At 32.3% G+C, this 23,512-nt stretch overlaps 1 protein-coding gene across 3 annotated transcripts in view; it reads right to left on the minus strand.

Moving 5' to 3' along the window:
- The window catches only part of SMC2 (structural maintenance of chromosomes 2), a 169,523-nt gene that overhangs the window by 140,397 nt on the left and 5,614 nt on the right, over window positions 1-23,512 (minus strand). For 2 of the 3 annotated variants that reach the window (XM_085824803.1, XM_085824802.1), the window contains exon 3: window positions 10,744-10,905. The exons of the other annotated variant lie outside the window; for it this stretch is intronic. In XM_085824803.1, the coding sequence (XP_085680929.1) occupies window positions 10,744-10,905 (162 nt within the window). The remainder of the gene's footprint in view (window positions 1-10,743; window positions 10,906-23,512) is intronic. 3 annotated transcript variants of the gene reach the window in all.

The raw sequence follows: 23,512 nt of genomic DNA on the forward strand, positions 1-23,512 counted from the left end.
GCTAGCTAGTCTCGTTTGAGGTTAAATTCAATACCCTCAGTGATTGAACAGAAGCTTAAGAATTATGAAGATGGCTTGAAAAAACTGCATTTTGAGTTCGAACGAAGATGTCAAGATTTCAATGCCATACTTGCCAACCTATGAATCTCAAAAATCAGGAGATTTTTTTAAGAAATCAGGAGATTTTTCACAATGTTAAAAAGACTTTTTAAATGATAAAAATATAGTTTTTAATAATGAATTAACTTTAAATAGTTACTAGTCTTAAATGCAAGCAAAACAAAAATACCTTAGACATAAAAAACATTTTTATTACTTTCATCGTTTTAAAAAAAAAAAAAAAAAAAGAGACACTTTAATCAGTTTTCATACAAATGTTATGGACAGTGGCAGATTTTGCTCTCGTTAAGAAAGAAACTTCATAATTTTATTCATAGCAATTGCCACGTAGGCCTGCTTTCGCTAATAAAAGTTTTTCTAATGTGTCATCACTAATATTAGATCTAAATTTAGTCCTCGTTTTCGCAACAACACTGAAAATCCTCTCACACTCTGCATTACTATGGGGAACTGTCAAGATGGCCAACATAATTCTAGAGAGTTCACTATATTTTAAAATTCCATCAGCACCTTTCAATTTTCCAATTAACCTCCACTGGGTGTCAATCCTAGCTGATTTTATAACTTCATCCAAGTTTTCTAATTGTAAACTGCAAAATTGTGACTGCAGTATATCAGTAGCAACATCAATATCATCATCTTTCATGACTAAACGAAGTAACACAGGAAATCTGTTCAAAAAGTACCTTATATCAAAAAAAGATGCATTTGCTAGAGCAGAAACATCAGCAACTTTAGCATGGAAATCACTTCATCGTTGACTGGAAATTTATGTAGTGTGTAATCACATACTCGACAGAAGTAACTTCTAACATGAAGATAAAACTTATTTTTGTCTTCTTCTGAAAGTTCTTCCATTACTTTTGTAGTTGCAGCTCCTATTACCAAATCTTCATCTTCCTTCTGATTTTCTGTTTCACCATAAATCACATCATATATAGAATTACAAGACAAAACACAGACTGGTTTTACAAACTTTGATAAAATGTCTTTAAACAGATCATAAATCATTGATTGCAAAACATGAATTAATGGAATTCTGCTTTATAGAATTGTGTTCAAACCATCGAATGATGGCAAAATGAATTGTAAAAAAAAAGCAAAAAGCTTTGTTAAGGTCCGAAGAAAAAAACATAAATATTCGTTCTTCACAAGATAAACTTACAGTTCGTCTGTTGAGCAAATTGTTTTTTTTTTTTTTTTTTTTTTTTTTTTTAATTTTGAGATAAATTTGTATCAGCTTTACGCTTATATTTTGCAGTATTATTTTGAGAACTGCCAGTTGAATTGCTGAATGATGCAGAAATTACAAAAAATCAAAATTTTTCTCATTTCAGTATTATGCAGCTGTTGGAACTGTTTCAATTTTTCCTTTCTTTTAGAACTCCTTTCAAGATAATAATAAATATCAACAACGTGTTCATCCACATTTAATGGTAAAGAAGCTGCCCCTTTTTCAGCTGCTAAATTTAAGAGGTGACAGGTGCACCTCATAATCTGAAAATCTGAATTTGCCTTTCTTAAGATGCCTGCAACACCAGTCTTCAAGCCTACCATTACTGGTGCATTATCGGCACCAAGCGCTAAGCAATTATCCAGAGGGACTGCATTTTATTTTAAAGTTTTAATAATTAGCTGTGCTATATTAAAGCCTGTCGAATGTCCTTCTAAAGTGGGGACAGAAAGTAAACTGCACTCAATTTCTGAAGACTTTGGATTAAAAAAATAAACAACAATTGGATACAGTTTTGAACTGGTATTATTGCTTCCATCCGTAGAGAGGCAGAACGGAGCTGTTTTAATGCAATCAATAACTGAAGATTTATTTTTCAAACCCATTTCTTTAACAACTGCACCTGTTTTGGTCCTTGCACTTGAGTGTTTCTTAGCGATTTTACTATCGGGAAACATTTTTCTAAATAAAGCTGCAGCGTGATCCGATGCATTCAGTGGCAGGTTGTGCTCCAGTAAAAAGGCAGAGAACAGACATTCTGCATTAATCACTTTTTGATCTTTTGTTTCCGAAGAAAAATTTAATTTTTCGTTTTTTCAAAACAACTCATGTTGTCCTTGTGTTTTTGTGTACGCACACGTTTGAGAACATCTGCCCTTCCACCAAGCGAAATCGAAAAATCGAAACAACAGATGGTACACCTCGCAAATTTATTACATTTCCTTGAAGAAATAATGGAAGGAAAGTCAACTGTGTACGATTTTTGAAATGTGCATGAGTATTTCACCTTTCTCGCAGACATATCAAAAGACGATAATTTCTAAAACTATTTCCTAAAGGCACGTGTACTCACACAACTCAGGACAAGATGAACGAAATAGCGAAAGAACATCCAAAGAACGGCCAACGGCCTTGAGCTTGCTTTGTGCTCATTGGCTAATATATGCCAGATGACACGCGGTGGAGCTCGATGCCCATTGGACAACTGGAGAACGAAGTTTCTGGATACGTATGCTGTCAATCACAAAGCAGAAATTCTCATCTGATTCCCAAGGTTTCATTTTAGATAAGGTTTCATTTTAGATATTATCTAGAGAAAATTCAGTTGCTTTCAGACGTCCAAAATCACTTTTTTTTTTTTTTGTTCATATAACGAAGTATTAAGCCAAGTTCCATAAAAATCGTGAGAAATATTAAGAATAAGAAAAAGTCGGGAGAAATATATTGTAAATCGGGTTGGCGGGAGAGCGGTCGAAAATCGGGAGTCTCCCGCCTAAATCGGGAGAGTTGGCAACTCTGCAATGCCATTCAAACAGAATTGGATTTTTTACCATGCCTTTCAACGTAAACTGGGAAGCAGTGAGGTCAGATTTGCAGTTTGAATCGAGTTGCAATCTGACAATCATTTCAAGCAGCTGTTTCTAAATATGCCAAAGTTAGAGTTTTACAAATCATTATCGAAAGTAAGTTTCCCGAATTTAATATCTCACGCCCAGAAAATCAGTGCTATGTTTGCTTCATCTTAGATATGTGAACAAGTGTTTTCAACCATAAACCTTAGAAAGAAGTATTTCAGAAGTAGATTGACACATGCCCATTTAGCTTCGTTCCTTAGAATCAGTACATCATGCCTCGAACCTCAATATAAGTAACTTTTAAAAATGAAATTGCAATTTCAGTTATCTCATTAACATAATTAAATTGTAATACTTGTATATTGTTCTTAAATTTTAGAAAAATATCTTGGCCCGCCAAACGTTTTGTTTTCGATTTTTGGCCCACGACCGAAAATGTTTGCCCATCCCTGGTCTAGAGCAAAGGTTCTCAACCGGTGGTATGCAAGACAAAAATAGGTGGTACCCAAAGAAGCAAAGTATTTTTAACTATTTATTTCAAAAATTAAAATCCCAACATCCTGATTGAGTTTTTTCTCTAACACTTGTAAATTTATGGGATCTGAGCTTTGTTTAAGAGTGGTGGTGGTACTAGTACTTTGTAGTGGTGGTACTAAATATTTTCAATTTTTGTTTAGATGGTACAGGTTAGTCAAAAGGATGATAATTGCTGGTCTAGAGATTTTGTAAATAGCAGGTAGATTTTATGTCAAACGGCATAGATTAAAATAAGAAGTAAGATCACAATCAGCATGATTCATAACAAAAGACTGAATGTTGTCACCCCTGCTGCTTGTCTAGAGAGAGAACTGTTGATTCAAACAAACCTGAAAGGCCTGATGTAGGCATGGTTGGCAAGTGTTGAAAGTTTGTCAAGCTCTGTTTGATGCAGTTAGTGTCATAGCTTTGGGCAGAGTTTTAGGGGGTTGTAACCCAGTTAATATACACTCAGGTTCCAATAAGCCATTAAAGCACCACAGGTGATAAGTTGTTTTGTATTATTTTTAAGTCTCACTAGATGCAAAGAATAAGTTTTACTTAAATGTCTACATTTTTGTGATTTATCTTGTGCACAGTGAGTATTAATTAAAGGCAATAACTTGCTTTAATATGTAGAGATAATTAAGGGTAGGCAGTTAGTTATAAATAATTAAATTAGGTAAATAGCTAACCTTAGTCATCATGGCTTAACATGGCCACTATTAAATTTTATTTTTTAACAATATTTGTTAAACTCTTCGTCGTCCGTAATGTGTCTCGCGCGTTCAAGTGAAACTTCTGCAACACGGCCATAACGCGCTACAAGCATTCTTCTACATTTTAAAACTTTTAAACGTTTAAAACGCTTTCTAAATGTTTACTTGTTAGAGTTTTTATTTTTGTTTGTTCTAATACCTCCTAGAGGGCAGCAGAAATCAGGCATTCTATTTCTAATTGAATTTGCCCTGGGCTTTATGAATATTCGTGCCATTTTACAAAATATACAAGACAGTGAGAGGTGGCTTCAACATCTACTCAGCAGAAAAAGAGAAAAAATGAGGTTGTGAATTGGAAAGACAAGAAGGATATACGTTTCATGAGTACAGTCCATAACTCGATGACTGATGTTGGAACAGGGAAAAGACAGTAAAAAAAAACAATTGTAAAAGATTACAACAACAAAATGGGAGGAGTGGATCGCCTGGAACATATGTTATCAAATTATCCTGCTGTTAGAAATAAGCAGAGATATTATTTTTCCATTATGCTTTATTTCCTTATAATTTTACTTAATATTCATTGACATTCATCCACTATGAAAGTTATGTATGGAAAGTTATGATGTACAGAGAAAACAACATTACACGCTACGAAAAACACATGGCCGCTGGGGAGAAAGTTTCGCAGACAGGAGAGGACGGCAAAAGGGTTAAAAAGGCCCTATTAAAATCAAAATCTAATAAAATTTCACAGTTTAAAACACATGTAATTTACGACACTGATTCTTAAACGATATTAGAATAATTACACATTAAAAGCTACAAAACATTTATGTTTTGTAACAACATTCAACAAAATATTTATCCGTCATTTTAATTTGAAGCCTTCTCAAATATTTTGGCTAGTTTATATTGATTTCCTTCTCTTTAAGCATTTTTTCTAACAATAATTAGAGATTTATCTCAATATGCAAACCAATGCTTTTGCTAGTTTCTGTGTGCTTTATCTCCTAACTTGTCAACCACTCCACAATGTAGCTATGAAGGTTTACTTGATCTGGTAAAAGTTAAAAAGTCCAAAATCCGTGATAGACGTGAAGCAAATTATCACTATATCTGAAAGTAACTACAATATCAGACAGAGGTTTAAATAAGCCTCGTATTTAAAAAGAACTTAGAACAAACGTAAAGGCATGTTGTGATGCTAACAAAGTCAATTACATCTCATGGTGACATAATTAAACAAGAACAGTAAAATTCAAATTAAAAATGTGGACTAGTGGTCAAAGATTATACAATTTAATTTGGCTCAGTAACTCTATCATATGAGGAAACAGAAATGGAAAATTAAAGCAAAGGCTGAAATTATAAGCAATTGGGTAATTTACATATTAATAACTGCACATATCTTTGAAGAATAATTTTCTTTATGTATTTAGTTTCTTTCTTCAGCATGTTTCCTTTTGATTTTAGAATTTTTGGATTTAATTAAGGATTTCTGTTTTTCTAAAAAACACTAAATGCATTTAGAATGTATAGAAGAAATGACTAATTTAATTTCTTTAGTAATATGAAATTCAGAAAAAATATTATTACAGAGCTGGTGTGGCAGAATTTTTAGAATTTAGTGACACACCAAACAACAAAATCTAGAAATGGCAAAACGTTTAGAATTTACAGCAAGCGTTGGAAGTAGAATTTAGAAAAGCACTATGCAGTCGAATTTAGGACCCATAGAGATTGCATCAGATGAGAAAATGCCTAGTGCCAGCTCTGTGTATGATGAATTACATATTAATTAGATGGATTTTTTAAAATTGTAAGTTTTCAATTTCTTTATTAATAAAAAAATTCCTTTTTATAGTACCTGCCCAAGTGATACGATTTGAAGCATTTTTGATATTTTCCATGCTTGTGTCTAGTAAACAGTAAAATAAAGGGAAGATAAACATATTAAAGAAAAAGATTCTAGTATCAGGAGCAAAACATTTCAAATATTATGTCTTCATTGTTCTTCCACGCGTTCTCCAAAAAGTAAGAAATTCATCGCATACTTTCTGTAAAATACATCCATTATGCATTGATGCCATGGAGACATTTTTCATTTTGTCACATATTTCTCGAATCTTCTAGAATCGTGGGTCTATAAATCTTGCCTTCAAATCCTTCTAAACTTTACATGCTGCAGTGTCAAAAATACTAAAGAAAAATTATCCCAACCAATTCTGTAACAGCAAAAAGCCTGTTTTGGAAAAAATGTTTTGGGAAAAAAAAAAAAAAAAAAAGGCAGGGGAAAAAGTGTAAAATTAATTTTATAGAGAAAACTGTTGCATATTCTGAGAATTTTGAATATTCTGAGACAATTACATGGGAAAAACGCTTACAATGAAAAAAAATTAAAAGAAGACTTTTTAATTAATTACATAGCTAATTCTGCTTTTGCTTAGAGCTGTTTCGTAAATTATGCTTTATAGCATTATACCTTGGTTATTTTCCAGATTTAAAGTATTGTATAAGTTGCCAAAATGAAACTTTATAATATGACAGCAAAAAATAAAAATGTTTTATTTTAATATTATTTTTTAAATATAATTCCAATATATTACCATTATTTTAATGAAATTTACCAATGTTATGAAGTTTTAAAAAAAAGTCGTCAAAAAATTCTCAGATTTCGGAATTAAAAATTTTCTATAGAAACTGATCTAAAAATCGCGAAAATGTTGACAAGTCACCAAATTTAGAACCATTCAATAAAAGAATTCACATCCCCAAAAGCGAAAATTGTTTAAGAGCTCTTTATTACGAAAAATGAATTTCAAAATGCTTATGTTTCACTTCTTGCTTAGAAACTCGAGTATCCCATGAGTTATATTAGAAATAGAAACAAATTATAACCCATACATACATCAGTGAATCGCCAAAAATATTCCTCCAAAATGCTAATTCACACTCAAAATGGCAGTCATTAAACAGACAGAAATTTCAGATGATTAAATTTAAGGACCTTCTACTGATTTTGGCCAAAATTAAGGGCTTTTAAGGACCAAAAATCGATTCCAGAAAATTTAAGGACTCTTAAGAACTGAACGAACCCTGAATTATTATTAGCCCAAAGGGCGTTAGCCCAGAAGGGCTATTAATTTCTTGGCATTTTGCATTGAAAACTTTAAATGTCAGTGTTGTGTAATTTGAAGAAAAAGGCTAGAGGGCGCTGTTGCTCGCTTAGTTGTAAGAGAATAAAGTTTGTTCATGTTGAAGGCGGCGGCCTAAGAATACGCTCTGTATATAGTAATTAAAATATTGTTAAAAATGAAAAAGTGTTAAAATTAGTAAACCCACTGAACCACCATCATCTGATTTGGAGATGCACAAAATTATTAGAGTCAGTTCACTTTTCAAGTTGTTGCCACAAAATATTATTGCCCTGTGTTATATTTAAAAAAAATAAATAATAATGAATCTGCATAAATGTATGCATGTTTCTCGCTTTGTGAAAAAACAACGATATTTAGAGCCATCAAATTTAACAGTTCAGTGAATTTTTGAATAACAAACTCAACGATTTCAAAGCGAGCAAAGGCAAAACTGTACAGGGGGGATTTTATTTCCAGTGCGCAAGACTGTGTATCTTAAATTCTGAAGATACCCTCATTTTAAAATTAATTTGCGATATTGCTGCTGAATTGAATTTTATGGTTTAAGTGCAAAGAGCATTTAATAAACAAAGTTAACACACAAAAGATTTTAAAAAAAGTCCCTTTAGATGTGCCGTAAAATCTGAAAGCTTTCAGTTTTTTTTTTTTTTTTTTTTTTTTTTTTTTAATAAGCTTTCAAAATGTCATTACAGAAATTATGTTCAAAAAATGATGAGAAGACCTCAATTTTGTGTGAAAGTACAGGCACTTCAAAGGAGTTAAATAACTCAATAGCTCTGCTGGAGGCCATGTATATCACAGTCAGCGAAAAGGATTAATCTCTTTAAATGAGTTAAAAGTTGTTTTCAAAAATGTGGCTTTTATGCAGAAGAAGCCTCAGCAGCCTAACGTTTGAGACATCAGTGAGGGAAGTTATGAAGATTCATTTTTAGAATATGTGCTAATTCGCAAAAATATTGAGAAAGCATGAAAACTTATTACAAAATGTTAAAAGAACTGCAGAAAGTAACAGCGAAAATGATACAATGATGATATGTCAATATGTTTGGAACTGAAGTGATTTTAATAAGCAGCAAATGCTGCATTTATGTCTTATCCCACTAATTGTAAAGTTGGCTACCAATGATTCACGAAATTTGGTACATACCTTACTAAAATTGCACTATTCATTTCTGCAGAATTCTGAAGAAATCACGTCTCTTTATTTAATCAGTATTCGATTAACCTTTTTTTTTTCCCGCCCCCACTCTGTAGTTGCCATAAATTATTCCACAATATTTCATGACAGCAGTTAAATTTTTCCACAATTAGTTTGTGCCAAATGTAGAATTTCCAGCAACCATGCTCATAACAATCCTCCAGTAAAGCAATGCCGCCATTTTCATACGCATTCTTTTTTGTCATATTCAAAGTTCCGAAGATTTTCTTATAAACAAATCTTTTTTTTTTTTTTTCCTTAAACTTCGTTTTAAAATAGGAACTTGTAGAATTCGCCACAATGGAAGAAACTGCAGTAAAATTTCTAAAGGAATACAGAATTTTGCTGAACATTTTCTAAAGGGAACAAGGAAATGTGTTTCCTGGATAACGCTGCTATTAAGGGTTGCACAAAGTCAAGTGTATGCAATTATCTGATTTATTTTTTTACGTAGAAACAGATGATTGTGTACTTCGGGAGAAGAATTGTGGAAAAAAAATAAGAGAAAGATTTGAAGAAAAATGTTTTTTCTTTTTTTTATTTAACATGTAATCCTCACATAATTCAAATTTGTACACTGCTGGCCATTAAAATTGCAACACCATGAAGGAAAGCAAATATAAAAAGATATTTATTGCACGTAACAGTATGGCATGAAAACAAAGTGATTAAATTTGTAAGCATTTTGGAGGTCTACAGGGGTGCAAAATTAGTAGAAACAGGTGCAAGCCCTGGCAACTAAAACAGCCCTTACCCCATTAGCCATGGAGTCAAACTGGGCTTGGATGACAGAATTGGATGACTCATTTCATGCTGCTTCAAGCCCATGCCAGACTTCATCAACTATATTAGCTGGAGAGGGGTGGCGGGCCAGTCTCTCAACCTATGACCAGATGTTTTCAACGGGTGACAGATCTGAAGACCGTGCAGGCCAGAGCAGCAATCGAATACCCTGTGTATCGAGGAAGGTCAGAAAACGACATGCAACATGTGGTCTTGCATTATCTTGTAGGAAAATGACGTTTGGAGGCCTTGAAAATAGGTCATAACCACTGGACACAAGATGTCAGAAATGTACCCATCTGCATTCAAATTACCTTCGATCCGAACTAGAGATGTGCGTGTCGTATATCCAGTGGCTGCCCAAACTATCAAAACTAGTGCAGGGCCCCTATGCCAATATCAAATGCAAGCAGGCAACATGCTGTCTCCTCGGACACTCCAGACACGTATATGGCCATCAGAATACTGCACACAGAACCGGGACTCGTTTGAAAAGACTACATTGTGCAACTCCTATACCCAGTTTTTTTCATATGGCGCACCAGAGTCGCCGTCTCTCTCTGTGCTGCACTGTCAAGGGAAGCCAAAGTAATGGTCAACCTGTTGGGTCCACACTGCTGCAAAGGTCAACAACCCTTACGAGCTGATACTGGCATGTTGCAAACATGCTCATTTCCGTGATGTGGTCGTATGGTGTTGCAGGGTCGACCTCACAATATGTCTGTCCTCTCTGGCATCATGGGAGGGCTTTGAGATCCTGCATGCAATATGACTCTCAGCAATCCATTGATTCATATTTGCATGACTGTGATTGGATGTCGACCACTACGACTGGCGATATCATGGACCAATAATCTACACTTGCGACAGGCAACGATCCAACCTCTATCAAATTTCAACACTTGCTAGAAATCATTTTTTCTTCTTATTCAAGGTATAACATGATATTCTGAGCAAATTCCAACCTTACAGAGCACTTTATGAATGAGAAATCCGCTACAGAATTTTTATGTTATGCTGTGCTTCAGATGTCATTTCTCCCTCCTGCATCATCTACATGCACTGAAATACTAATCATTTGCATATCCAGACCTCTTCTTCCTTTTATGTCATTTTGACATTCATCAGATCATTCCTTCCTGGTGTTGCAATTTTAATGGCCAGCAGTGCATTTTAAATTGCTAAAGTAAGTTTTATTTTCATATGTTGATAATGTTTACCGATTTATGATAAATATTGATTGTTTTGGAAACTTAAAAAAAAAAAAAAAAAAAAAGGAGAGCCATCAACTTGTGATGGCTTTTCAACTTGTGAACACCTTTTCATAGGTGTGAAAGCCATCAACTTGCATCCAATAAGTAACTTTTACTTTTCCTCTCTAAAAAATCACCAAATTGTGCTAAGGTGTTTGCATTATATTAAGTATCTAAAATCTTACCTCCATGGGTTTCATATTCAGAACTTTTGTAATTCGGCCTTGCATAATCAGAAAATGAGGATTGTTCACATTCAAGTGTACTGACTGGAAAAGATCATGTACACGATTGTTATTAGCACCAACTCCATTAATTAAATACTTATTTTTGCCTCCTGTTATAACCTAGACATAAAAATAAATAAAAAATATAGATTAAAAACATAGATATTTAAACTTCATATTTGCACAATTATATCATCTTAATACAATAAAAGCTCAACTATCAGGAAAGCTAAAAAAATGCAAATTCTGGATATATGAAATTTCCAGATAATATAGCATATATAAAATGCAATTCATGGCAGAAAAGCCTAATGAATAGAAAAAAAAAAAAAAAATCTGGTTTAAAATTATTAAAAAAATTATTTTGTTATCAACTTGAATATAAAACACCTACATATAAATTATGTGAGTTAGAGAAAAAGAGGACATTCCAGACGTAAATGCCTAGTAAAACACAGTACTTAATGATGAAATTCCATCGACCATGAAAATTGGTGGATATCTCATCAAAACATGAGGCAGTTATTCCAGCAGAAGTTTGAAAAAAAATGATTGATTTTTTGTTTAGTTAATCAACATATACATGTTACGAATATATAAAAAATACTAATTGCTTGTCATAATTTTTCATGTTGCGCAGCCAGTGCTTATCCATTTTCACATTAGTCGCACATTTCTCGATGTAAAGATCTCAGTAAATTTGAAAATACTTTAATGCATGCTGTTCTGTTGAAGACAAGTCCCAAATTTTAGTCTCTCTCTCTCTCTCTTTTTTTTTTTTTTTTTTTTTTTTTTTTTTTTTTTATGTGATTGAAAACAGGTAAACAGCAGTGACTTATATTGTTTCTCACAAAAACTAAATAATTTTATCGAGAATTCAGGTTTACACAAAGCCGAAGTGTTACATAACGCTTATCTATCTGGCGCTAAATCACACTACTTGGCAGCAACTTTTTTTGTTCAATTCGCAGTCCTGCTTGTACTTTATAACTGAGTTACAAATGTCTTATTTTAATTTTGCTTCAAAAAATAAAGGTTCTAAAGTTGAATGCTTGATTGTAGCGCTTTTATTGTATATAAAACATTTTAAAACACAAAAACTAATATTAATTTGTTTTATGCATTTGGTACTGACATATTATCATCAACCGCTGGCAGCAGTTTTAGCAATGGTCATCGCCAATCATTACTGTGAAATTCTAAATGACACGGTCACCCATAATTGGCCCCAAATCATGCTACTTGGTTGATCGAAGGGATAACATGCATTTTTAAATGCATATCAAATCACAATGTTCTTGAAAAAACCTTAAAAATTAAATATTATGACAAATAAAGTAGTTATTAGTTTTTAATATGCAGGTAATTTTTAATGTAAAGTCTGTTTGTGAATACCATTTGAATTTTGTGCAACAAGATCATGCACCTTTGACAAGAAACAGATGTAGTACCTAGGTGCTTTGTAATGCCAATGAATAATTACAAACAGCTGAACAGGTGTATTAGTCTTCCACTTGTTAGAATTATACCACCTATTCTTTTCTTTTTTTATGTCTAGCTTATTATTTCATAGTATTATTAATTTTTTAATATCTTTTTAAAACAATTTTTTAAATTAAAAAAGCGATTTTTTCCTAAACAGGGAACAAATACACAAAATCCACGAAAAAAATTATACAAATGGAAAATACATCTAGTTCTCTAATAGTTCCACAATATGCATGCAGATGTATACAGCATTTTCAAACTAAATGAGCACAAAATGTTTTGTTGCTTTATCCAAAGAGAAAGTACATAAGAAAAGGATTCAGCACATAAATCAGAAGCAGGGTATATTTGAACTTTGAGCAACAAGATCACGCACCTTTAACAAGAAACAGATGTAGTACCCAGGTGATATGATAAGGCATAAATTTTCTAATGCCAAGGAATGTTTGTTACGCATGAAGGACAGTACTAATTTTTGAAAGTGCCGTTTGAGCTCTGTAATTCACCAGCTGCATTCCAGAGATTCATAAATACCATTTTCCGACCCTTAGTTAATGATGGCTTTGCTTTGCCATATATGGAAGATACCATTCTGTCCGCCTCATGCGAAGAAGGAATTGAGTGGTTGAATCAAGTTTTAAATCTATCAAGTGAATATGGGTTAGAAATAATTTTTTAAAAATCCCAGTTCTTAAAGCAATGAATTGACTTTTTAGGCGATATCATAGAAGAGGGTAAAATTTTCCCATACACCTTGAAAACGCAAGCCATTCTAGATTTCCCTGAACCATCTAATTTAAAGCAGATATCCAAACTTTTCTTGGGATGACAGGGTATTTCAGAAAATTCATTTCTAAGTACTCTATAATTGCCTAGCCACTTAGCGACCTGCTAAAAAAGGATAATAAGTTCAAATTCAGTGTCGAACAAAAGATCGCATTCACTCGTTTAAAGTCAACATTAGCTGAGAAGCCTGTATTCACAATTTACAAACCTCATTACGAAACCGAGCTACACACAGACGCCAGCCTAGAAGGATACAAGGAGATTCTAATGTGGAAACCCCCAGGTGACAGCAATTTTCACTCCATTTATTTTATGAGCAGGAAAATCTCCGACGCAGAGAAAAAGTATTCAAGTTACAGGTTGGAGGTCCTCACGATTGTAGAAGCACTGAAAAAGTTTTGTGTTTAACTTCTGGGAATTTCATTTAAGATAGCGATGGACTGTTCAGCATTTCAATGGATGATGGAACAACAAGATTTAGCGACACTTGTTCAGACCTTATAAGAACATGAAAGTTAAGGATTGCAACACTTATGATGTTGTAAAGCAAGGATGTCAAACTCGCGGCCCACAACAAATATTTTTGCGGACCGGCCAATATATCGGCAAATAATAATATATAATAATAAAATAACATATCGACGAAGAAAAAAATGAAATGTTTACTGCTAAGTAATTAACGATAATTTATTCAGTGTTGTTAGATTACTCACAGCGAGCTGACACACACACTACTTAAATTACAAATGCGTGTGAGTAGCTTGCGTTCAGCTACCTTCGGCTTTTGGGAGACACATGCACTCAGAACTTGTACGCATTCTCAGATAGCCGAATGTGGCCGAACTCATGGTCTCAGTTTTCTAATCATAGTTTTGTACGACATATTGGTGCATGCACTTTGCTTTATTATTAATTATTACTTAATTCATATTGTTATGGATTTCATAGTTATTTATTTATTTAGTTTTTTTATTTAGAATTGTAATTATATTTGCTTCATGTTGCCTGAGCAACGCAGACGATTTTTGAAAAGATAGCTGCGTTGGAAGGTTAAAAATAGAACAGCGCGCATAGACTCCAACCTTCAGCAAACCTTGTCAGTAGTCAACGCGCGAACAACATTTTTACAACTTTGAAAATGTGCGCGTAGCGTATGTTGTAATTAACCATTCATTAATTTTAAATTAATAATTAATTGTAATCAATTTTATTATTTAAAATCCATATACATATAAAACTGAATAATTAAAAATATACCTTGTAAATTATATGCACATTTAATTAGAAATTTTCTTTTAATTCCTCAAGCATTCACTAATAAAAAGTACTTCAAATCACTACTAATCATAGAAAAAATCAGAAGCTATAAATTATATCTTTATTCTGGATATAATTTCTACAGGGAAATAAAATTTAAATAACCAAGAATGATACATATAAGTATTAAACAAAATACGCATAATTTATGAATGCAAAGATTTATATGTAGCATGCTTAGCAAGCTTAAGTTCTGATTTTGAGAATGTTTTTTTATAACACAGTTCTTCATTTGCCTGCATATTTATTTTTCAATCAAAACTGCTTCAAGAGTTTTAAGACCTAAATTTGGTCGAAATTCCGTCTGATTTTTTTTAACAATAGAAAAAATTCTTTCACAAGCTGCATTTGAATGAGGTATTATTAAGACAGCAAGCATTACAGAAGGCAATACTTTGTATTTAATACACCCATTCATATTTTTTAATTTGGCAATTTCTCCCCATGCTATATCAATACGCAAATCTACAATTTCTTTCAAATCATCTACTTGATACATGGAAAATTCAATTTCTACTTGATTAAGACATTTTTCATCAATAATGGATGGAAAAGTATTCATCAAGTAAAGAACAGATGAAAATGAGACTTCAGTTCTCAAGTTGATGTCAGCAACTTCAGCATGTTTTAGAAATGGATCACTCAGTGGAAATTTATCAATTATATATGAACATGCAGTTACAAAAAAAGCTCGCACAGAATTGAAAAATGATTTCACTTCACTTTCATTCAACTTGGCATTTTTTAAACATAGTCTTGTTTCCGCACCAATCACTAAATTTTCATTTTCTTTTTGTTTACTATACTTCTGAAATGGAATAGACGTTAGAGTAACATCTTCATTTTCTTTAGAAATTACTGATGGTTTTACGAATCTAACAAATAAATTCATTAAAAGTTCAAAAAGTTCTCTTCTCAATTTATGTATATAAGGAGCTTGTTGTTGCAAATTAATATTTACTGTTATAAACAAAGGCAAAGTATTTTTCAAGAATAACAAGTACAATTTGGTGGTCGGTGACTGTAAAATTTTTTTAATGTTTTGCAATCTCTTTCCTTCATTCTCACTGTTATCTGGTTTATCTCCAAAAAAATTTATCACAGCATCCCACTGTTCCAAAATCCTTGTTATAGATTCTAAAAGAGACAACCATCTCGTACTGCAATATTTCAAAATTTTATGAGATTTTGCATTCTGTCCCAAAATTTGTTGAGCAACTTTGAAGCTATGCTTCCGTTTCGAACTTTTCTCCAAGTAAAAATATATATCTATTATCAACATTTCAATTTCTGAGCCAATTAATTTTTCAGTAGCTTTTTTTGCAGCTATATGCAAGAGGTGGCATGGACAACCTCGGGTGATTATACTTGGTTGATGCATTTTGATAAATGATGCTATACCTTTAAACTTTCCAATCATATTACTAGCATTAGCTGAAGAAAATGATAAGTAATTTTTCCATTCTAAACCTTTGTTTTTAAAGTTTTCATTTATACAATTAAAAATACCTTCTCCTGTATTATTCGTGCATTCTAAAATAGAAATCAATGAAATAATTATCACTCCCTTTTCTTTACTGTAGTATGTTATAACCAATGGGTACAGTTTGTTATCATTGTTATCATTACTTCCATCAGTACTTAGAGAAAATGATGTACTGCACACTGATTTTATAATATCAGCAACAGTATTTTCTGCAAGCGTTTTCACAATAGCAGCAGTTTTGGTATGACCGCAGCTAAATTTTTTTGCTATGGCAGAATCCGGAAACATTGCTTTGAAAAGCTCTTTGGAATGATCCGAAACAGAAAGCGGTAGATTATGTTCAATTAAAAAACAAACAAAATAGCATTCGGCTTTTATAGGATCTGTTTCATCATCTTTTATTAAGAAATTTGTTATTTCTTTAGATTTTACGGTGCCAAGTTCTATATGCTTTTGAGAAAACACATGCCGTTTACAGTCATCTTTTCCGCCATGAGCAACTGAGAAGTCTTTGTTGCATACACTGCAGTGTGCGTGATTCACAGAAATTTCGGACACTTTAATGCATGGAAATTCTGAAGAATATGAATCTTTAAACTTCTGCTTTGATAATTTTGGCTTCTTCGTTCGAGGCAGCATCATGATTAAAAATCTTTCACCTGATTCACAGTTCACAAGACACACGCTAAGCTCTCGCCGTAAACTACACAATGCAGCCGAATGCAGCCTAAACACGCATCAGCGAGGAACCTGGGAGACAGACAATTGGGTGGAACTATTGATAAGTCGTTAACGGTTGGAGTTACTGATCTACGATTGGCTAATTCTTCAAAACTAGAAACGCACTCAACACATGATATATGATAACACGAGTATTCAGCCAATCATCGGATGAATTAGTTGGTTCCGTTTTGCGTACTGTTTCTCCTGCTCTTGTTTCTGTAAAATCCGTAGTTTTTTTCCATACTTTTCGTAGCTCGTAGTTTTTCATGAATTTCCGTAGAAACTACGGAGAATCCGTAGTAGTTGGAGTCTATGAGTGCGTGCATTTAATACCTAATAAATAAATATCTCGTAATTGCTGTTGCCATCCACAAAAATCCAGATATTTATAGATATTTCCAGTATATTCGAGAAATTAATTATAAAGCTTATAAAAGCCGAGAACAAACAACTCATCTCAGTAGTAGCTGTAGTTCTAGTGAACTGTTTGTTTACTTAATGCTGTGATTGATTTGTAGCGATTTCGCTGTGAGATAGAATTAGTTTCTCTGTTTTGAATTGATTTTTGCTAAATGTTTGACATTTTGTGATATTGTTAGAATATTTTTGAAGAAATATTTCAGCATTTTGATTTATCTCTTATGGAAAGAATAAATTTTTGTTAACTTTTTAACATTAACCGTGTTTATTCCAGCCCTTTGTATTCAGTATGTCTATATCAAAACCAAGTGGTAGTAAAATTAAACGAAAAATCACTGACGAACATAGAATATTCCAAGTAAAATGGGAATTAGAATATTTTTGCTGTGAAATAAAAGATAAAATAATCTGCTTGATATGTAATAATACTATTAATGTACCAAAGTTATATAATATTAAAGGTCATTACGAACAACACAAATCGAAATATAACAATTACGAAGGATTAATGAAAGAAGAAAAGTTGAAAGAGCTCAAGTTAGAAGTGAAAAAGCAACAGTCCATGTTTAGTAAAGTATTGCAAGAAAGCAAAGCGGCGGTACATGCAAGCTACGTCTTGTCCGAGTTGATAGCTAAATATTCAAAGCCTTTTACTGACGGTGATTTCATCAAGGAATGCCTAATGAAAGCTGGAGAAATTGTTTGTCCTGGAAATGTGAAGGCTTTTCAATCAATTTCATTGTCTTGAAATACAGTTGCGGAAAGAGTTACTGATTTAGCCGCGAATTTAAGTGATCAGATCAAAGCAAAATCATCTAGTTTCGAAAGTTTCTCCATTGCCTGTGACGAGAGCACGGACATTAGTGGCAAAGCTCAATTAGCAGTGTTTCTTCGTTCTTGTGACAAGAAAACAATTTTGAGGAATTACTGGAATTAATACCGATGCCTGGTACTACTACAGGAGAAGATATATTTACTTGTGTTTTTGGACTTCTGCAGAAATACAATCTACCTTTGGCAAAATTAAATTCTGTAGCTACAGATGGTGCTCCATCAATGACCGGGAAAAACAAGGGCTTCGCAGCATTACTAAGAAAAAAACTTAGTGAAATTCACGGTTCAAACATTCATCATATGCATTGTATTATACATCAAGAAGTCCTATGCACGAAAGTAATAAATATGGAGAATGTTTTGTCATATATAAAAAAAGTTATAAATTTTATAAGATCTCGAGGTTTAAATCAGCGTCAAATCGCTGCTTTCTTAAGTGAGTTAGATAGTGAATATTCGGGTTTGTCCTACTATACCGAGGTACGTTGGTTATCTTGCTCCAAGATTCTCAAACAATTCTGGGATTTGAAAGAAGAAATATGTCAGTTTTTAAAAACGAAAAATCAAGACGTAAGTTTGTTTTACGATCCAATATGGATACAAGATTTATCTTTCATGGTTGATATAACCAAACACTTAACCGATTTAAATTTATCGTTACAAGGAAAAGATCATATCATTACGAACATGTTTGACATAATTAAAGCATTCAAATGTCAACTAGTTCTTTGGGAAAAACAACTTAAAAATGAAGATTTGACGCACTTCCCAACGTGCAGCATGAACAAATCAAGTTTAGATGATGCTTGTTTGTATCAAAAATACGCAGAAAAAATTGCAAATTTAACAACTGAATTTGAAACGAGGTTTAATGATTTTAGTTCCCTCGAAGACAATTTTTTTTTTTTTTTTTCCCTCCGATTTTTCTAGTATTGACTCAGTACCCAGCCATATGCAAATGGAGGTGATCGAGATTCAATGCAACTCAAATTTGAAAGCAAAATTCATTGAAGTGAGCGTGCCTGAATTTTACAAATATTTACCAGCCAGGTTTGAAAATACTCGAAAATTCGCATATGAAATTATTTCCATGTTTGGTAGCACTTATCGGTGCAAGCAGTTATTTTCAGTCATGAAAGGTAATAAGTCTCCTATTAGAAACCATATTAATGATGTTTACCTTGGGTCAGCTTTGAAAGTTATCACTGCAAACAAAATTTCTCCCGAAATAGGAAAGATAATAGCAGAGAAGAGATGTCAAGTAGCAGGACGTAAACATTATGCTTTATAGCATTATACCTTGGTTATTTTCCAGATTTAAAGTATTGTATAAGTTGCCAAAATGAAACTTTATAATATGACAGCGAAAAATAAAAATGTTTTATTTTAATATTATATTTTAAATATAATTCCAATATATTACCATTATTTTAATGAAATTTATCAATGTTATGAAGTTTTAAAAAAAAGTCGTCGAAAAATTCTCAGATTTCGGAATTAAAAATTTTCTATAGAAACTGATCTAAAAATCGCGAAAATGTTGACAAATCACCAAATTTAGAACCATTCAATAAAAGAATTCACATCCCCAAAAGCGAAAATTGTTTAAGAGCTCTTTATTACGAAAAATGAATTTCAAAATGCTTATGTTTCACTTCTTGCTTAGAAACTCGAGTATCCCATGAGTTATATTAGAAATAGAAACAAATTATAACCCATACATACATCAGTGAATCGCCAAAAATATTCCTCCAAAATGCTAATTCACACTCAAAATGGCAGTCATTAAACAGACAGAAATTTCAGATGATTAAATTTAAGGACCTTCAACTGATTTTGGCCAAAATTAAGGGCTTTTAAGGACCAAAAATCGATTCCAGAAAATTTAAGGACTCTTAAGAACTGAACGAACCCTGAATTATTATTAGCCCAAAGTGCGTTAGCCCAGAAGGGCTATTAATTTCTTGGCATTTTGCATTGAAAACTTTAAATGTCAGTTCACTTTTCAAATTGTTACCACCAAATATTAGAGCCCTGTATTATATTTAAAGAAATTAAGTAATGAAGAATCTGCATAAATGTACTGAATATTTCTTGCATTGTGATAAAACAACGGTACCTAAGGCCATCAAAATTTTAATAACGTACATTTCCACTTGAATATGGGCATCTGGAGGCCCAAATTTAAAATTTGTTTTATTATCGATTTCATATTTTATAAAATTTTAACAAATTTTTGATTAACAAACTCAACGATTTCAAAGCGAGCAATGGCAACACTGTATGGGGGGAAGGGGGAATATATTATCTTCAGCACATAAGACTGTGTATCGGAAATTCTAAACATACGCTTATTTTAAAATTATTTTACAATACTGCTGTTGAACTGAATTGTATGATTTAAGTGTGAAGAAGAGGATATTTAATAAATAAAGGTAACATAAAACATTAAGACACTCCTTTGAGCATAATATATTTATATATATATATATATATATATATATATATCAAGCAAGGTAGTAATTACAATTTTGAAAAACTAATTTTGGTCTAGAAAACATCTTGCACAATATGCTGCAAGTAAAATATAAAAAATGTAGTAAGCTCGCCTAAAAGTTACCAAGAGCTGCTGCTCCAAAAAGTTCAACACATTTTAAAAAATTAATAATGGTAAATTAATGCAGAAATGGTAAATTAATTTACCATTTTCCGCTTACCTTTTTTCTGATTCTGTTTTTTTAATGTTTTTAAAACGTGTTGAACTTTTTGGAGCAGCAGCTCTTGGTAACTTTTAGGCAAGCTTACTACATTTTATATATATATTGCAGTGTTTTAGAGGACTAGTCCACTCTAGGATTGCCGACATTGTGGTGCCAGTAGCTTGAAACACCGTGATGATATCCAGCAGCCATGAGATAATCAAGATGTGATGTCATCCTTTCTATTACAAGGTCTGAAAGCCATAAATTAGGAAAAACACCTGTTAAATGCAAGACAAGTAACATGTGCAGAAGCAGAGCTAAATGCTGTGATGAACTATAAATACTTTCTCTTCTTGTAAAATCTTCCGTATTACTATCATTTGCCTTCATTGAAATGTCTTTCGCTAATTATTTTGGTTATTATTATTCCCATACTAGCATTCTCTCTAGTCTCCTTAGTGCAACATTAACCAGTAAAATTTTTTTCATTTGTGTCCTAGAGAAAGAATCTTTGTTTCTATTCATCCCTTAAAACAGCACATTATACTTGCATATTCAGGGCTTAAATTCAGCCAGAATGCAACTGAGCAATTCCTTTACTTTTGAGTGAAATTATAATTCCAGGTAGAGGCCTAAATAAGACGAGGTCCAGTTCTTTCTTTTTTCTTTTCTTCAAATAAGACAAGGTCCAGTAATTCTTTATATTTTTTAACTATTATTCACTTAATAACTTATAAAATTTTCATTTATCTCTACATTTTACTCAATTTTGTTTTTAGCTACTATATTAATTATTTTTTATTTATTTATTTGTCATTTTTCCTAACTACCTTTCATAGGGCTCTGGTACTTCTAATTTTAGAAATTAAATTTTATCAGTTTCTTTTAATGACAATAAATTAGTTTGTACACACAAATGTTGGTATAGGATTCCTTGTTAACATGTCAGCTTCAACATTAGTACAATTTTTCTTATATTTTATACCAAAATCATACATAGATCATTTTAAAACCATTGAAATAATCTACCTGTAATATGTTTTATATTGTTAAGACAAACTAAAACATTATGATGAGCATGTGCAATAAAATGACTTTCATGCAAAGAGTAATAAAATTTAGCTACAGCATCTACAATTGCTACACATTCTAATTCAGGAACTGCATAATTTCTTTCATAAGATCTTAATTTTCGAGAATGGAAAGCTAAAGGGTGTAAAAAACCCTCTGGATATTCTTGTTTTAAAATAAATACACGGTAAGAATAAGTGGATTAAATAATGTTAAAACAGCTCTGGAAATTAAAACATCTTTTAAATTTTGAAGAGCTGTTTGATATTCAGTTGTCCATTTACATAGAATACATTTCAAAGTTAATTTATTAAAGGGATTCTAACTTTTGCATAATTTGGATGAATTCTTTAACAGTTTTAGGCAGTCATATTTTTTAATAACTTCAGTATGCATTGCTGAGTTGGTATTTTCCAGCTTGAACTTCATAGCCTAGAAAATTATTTTTTTCTTAAGCAGAGTCACACTTTGAACATTTTAATTTTAAATTTTCATTTTCACATGTATAAAATATCATTTTAAGATGTTCTAAAAAGTCTTCAAATCCGGGAAGAAATCTGAGAAATAACTTAAGGCAGACTTAATTTGATTTTTATTTCAAATTGTTCTAAAAGTACTTTGAAAGAGAACTGGGGAATTTTGTCAACCAAAAGATAATCTGCTGAATTCAAAAAGACAAACATTTGTTGTAACTACTAATTTTTCAGTATATTTTTCATTTAATTTGTATGCCAATAACCAGATGCTAGATCTAATGTACAATACACTTTTTGCATTTCTTAACTGGTCTAGTACTAAATCTATCCTAGATAAGGCTCTGAGTTCTGTTTTAGTAATTTCGTTAAGCTTACTTTAATCACTACATATTCCAGTTTTTGCATTTTCATTTCTTTTATACATTAAAGTTACAGAGCAGCATAGGTTTTAGATCAGGGATAGGCAAACTACAGCCTGCCGGAAGGTTCTATCCAGCCCGAATTTATGTATTTTTATCATAGAATTTTAATTTGCCGGTCAGAGGCAAATTAAAAGAAATATATATTTATATATTACATATCCATCTCCTTTTCTACTTTGTTTAGATATTATTTTTTTCTTCTTTTTTTCAAAGAATTAATGATCTTTTTACTTTCTCTAATTTTGTTCTACAAAACATAAATCGACGGAAATAGCAAGTACAGACAGCTTTCAATCAGTAAAGTGTTAAAAGCAGAAGTTTTTTGTTATATCTGTAGATTGGCGCCAACAAGCCTTATCTCCTTCTTGGGGAGCAGACGTATGGGAATCCAATCTATGTAAATTAGACCTTACATGCGGCAGACTGCGTATTTTAAGCTCCAGCCAGCGGCTTTTCTTTTGACACAAGTTCTAATATTATTGATTGAGTATGGAAAGATTCCGAACATATAGCATCATTGTGGATAGTGGTGAAATTATTAAAAGTATAGTGTAGCTAGTGCTTGTTTGGGTTATTCATAAAATATTTCAATCCCAAAATGGCTACTAAAAAATGTAAAGTTGAGTGTCGTGCTTTTAATGATGAATATGGAAATATTTTTTACAGTTGTAAAAAATAAACCAGTGTGGCTTAGTGCAGGATGTGTTTTCGAGAGACTACATTTTGTCGTTCTTCCTTGAGAAACGGCGTGCAGAGTGTGAAATGTTAGAAGATACAGAATGGCTTTTGGACTTTTCCTTTTTCACAGTCCTTCTTTGTCATATGAAGAACTTGAGTGTCCAGATGCAAGAGAAAAATCAATTTATCGGCAATATCTGGGCCCATCTCAAAGCTTTCAAACTAAAACTTTATCTGTTTGCTGGGCAGCTAGCTAAGAATGACCTGTCTCATTTCCTGAGATTAAATACAATACCCTCAGTAAATGAAGAGAAGCTTAAGAAT

This window comes from Stegodyphus dumicola, chromosome 10 (genome assembly GCF_044657685.1).
Source record: "Stegodyphus dumicola isolate Sdum_Otavi_A_Nest chromosome 10, ASM4465768v1".
NCBI lineage: Eukaryota > Metazoa > Arthropoda > Arachnida > Araneae > Eresidae > Stegodyphus > Stegodyphus dumicola.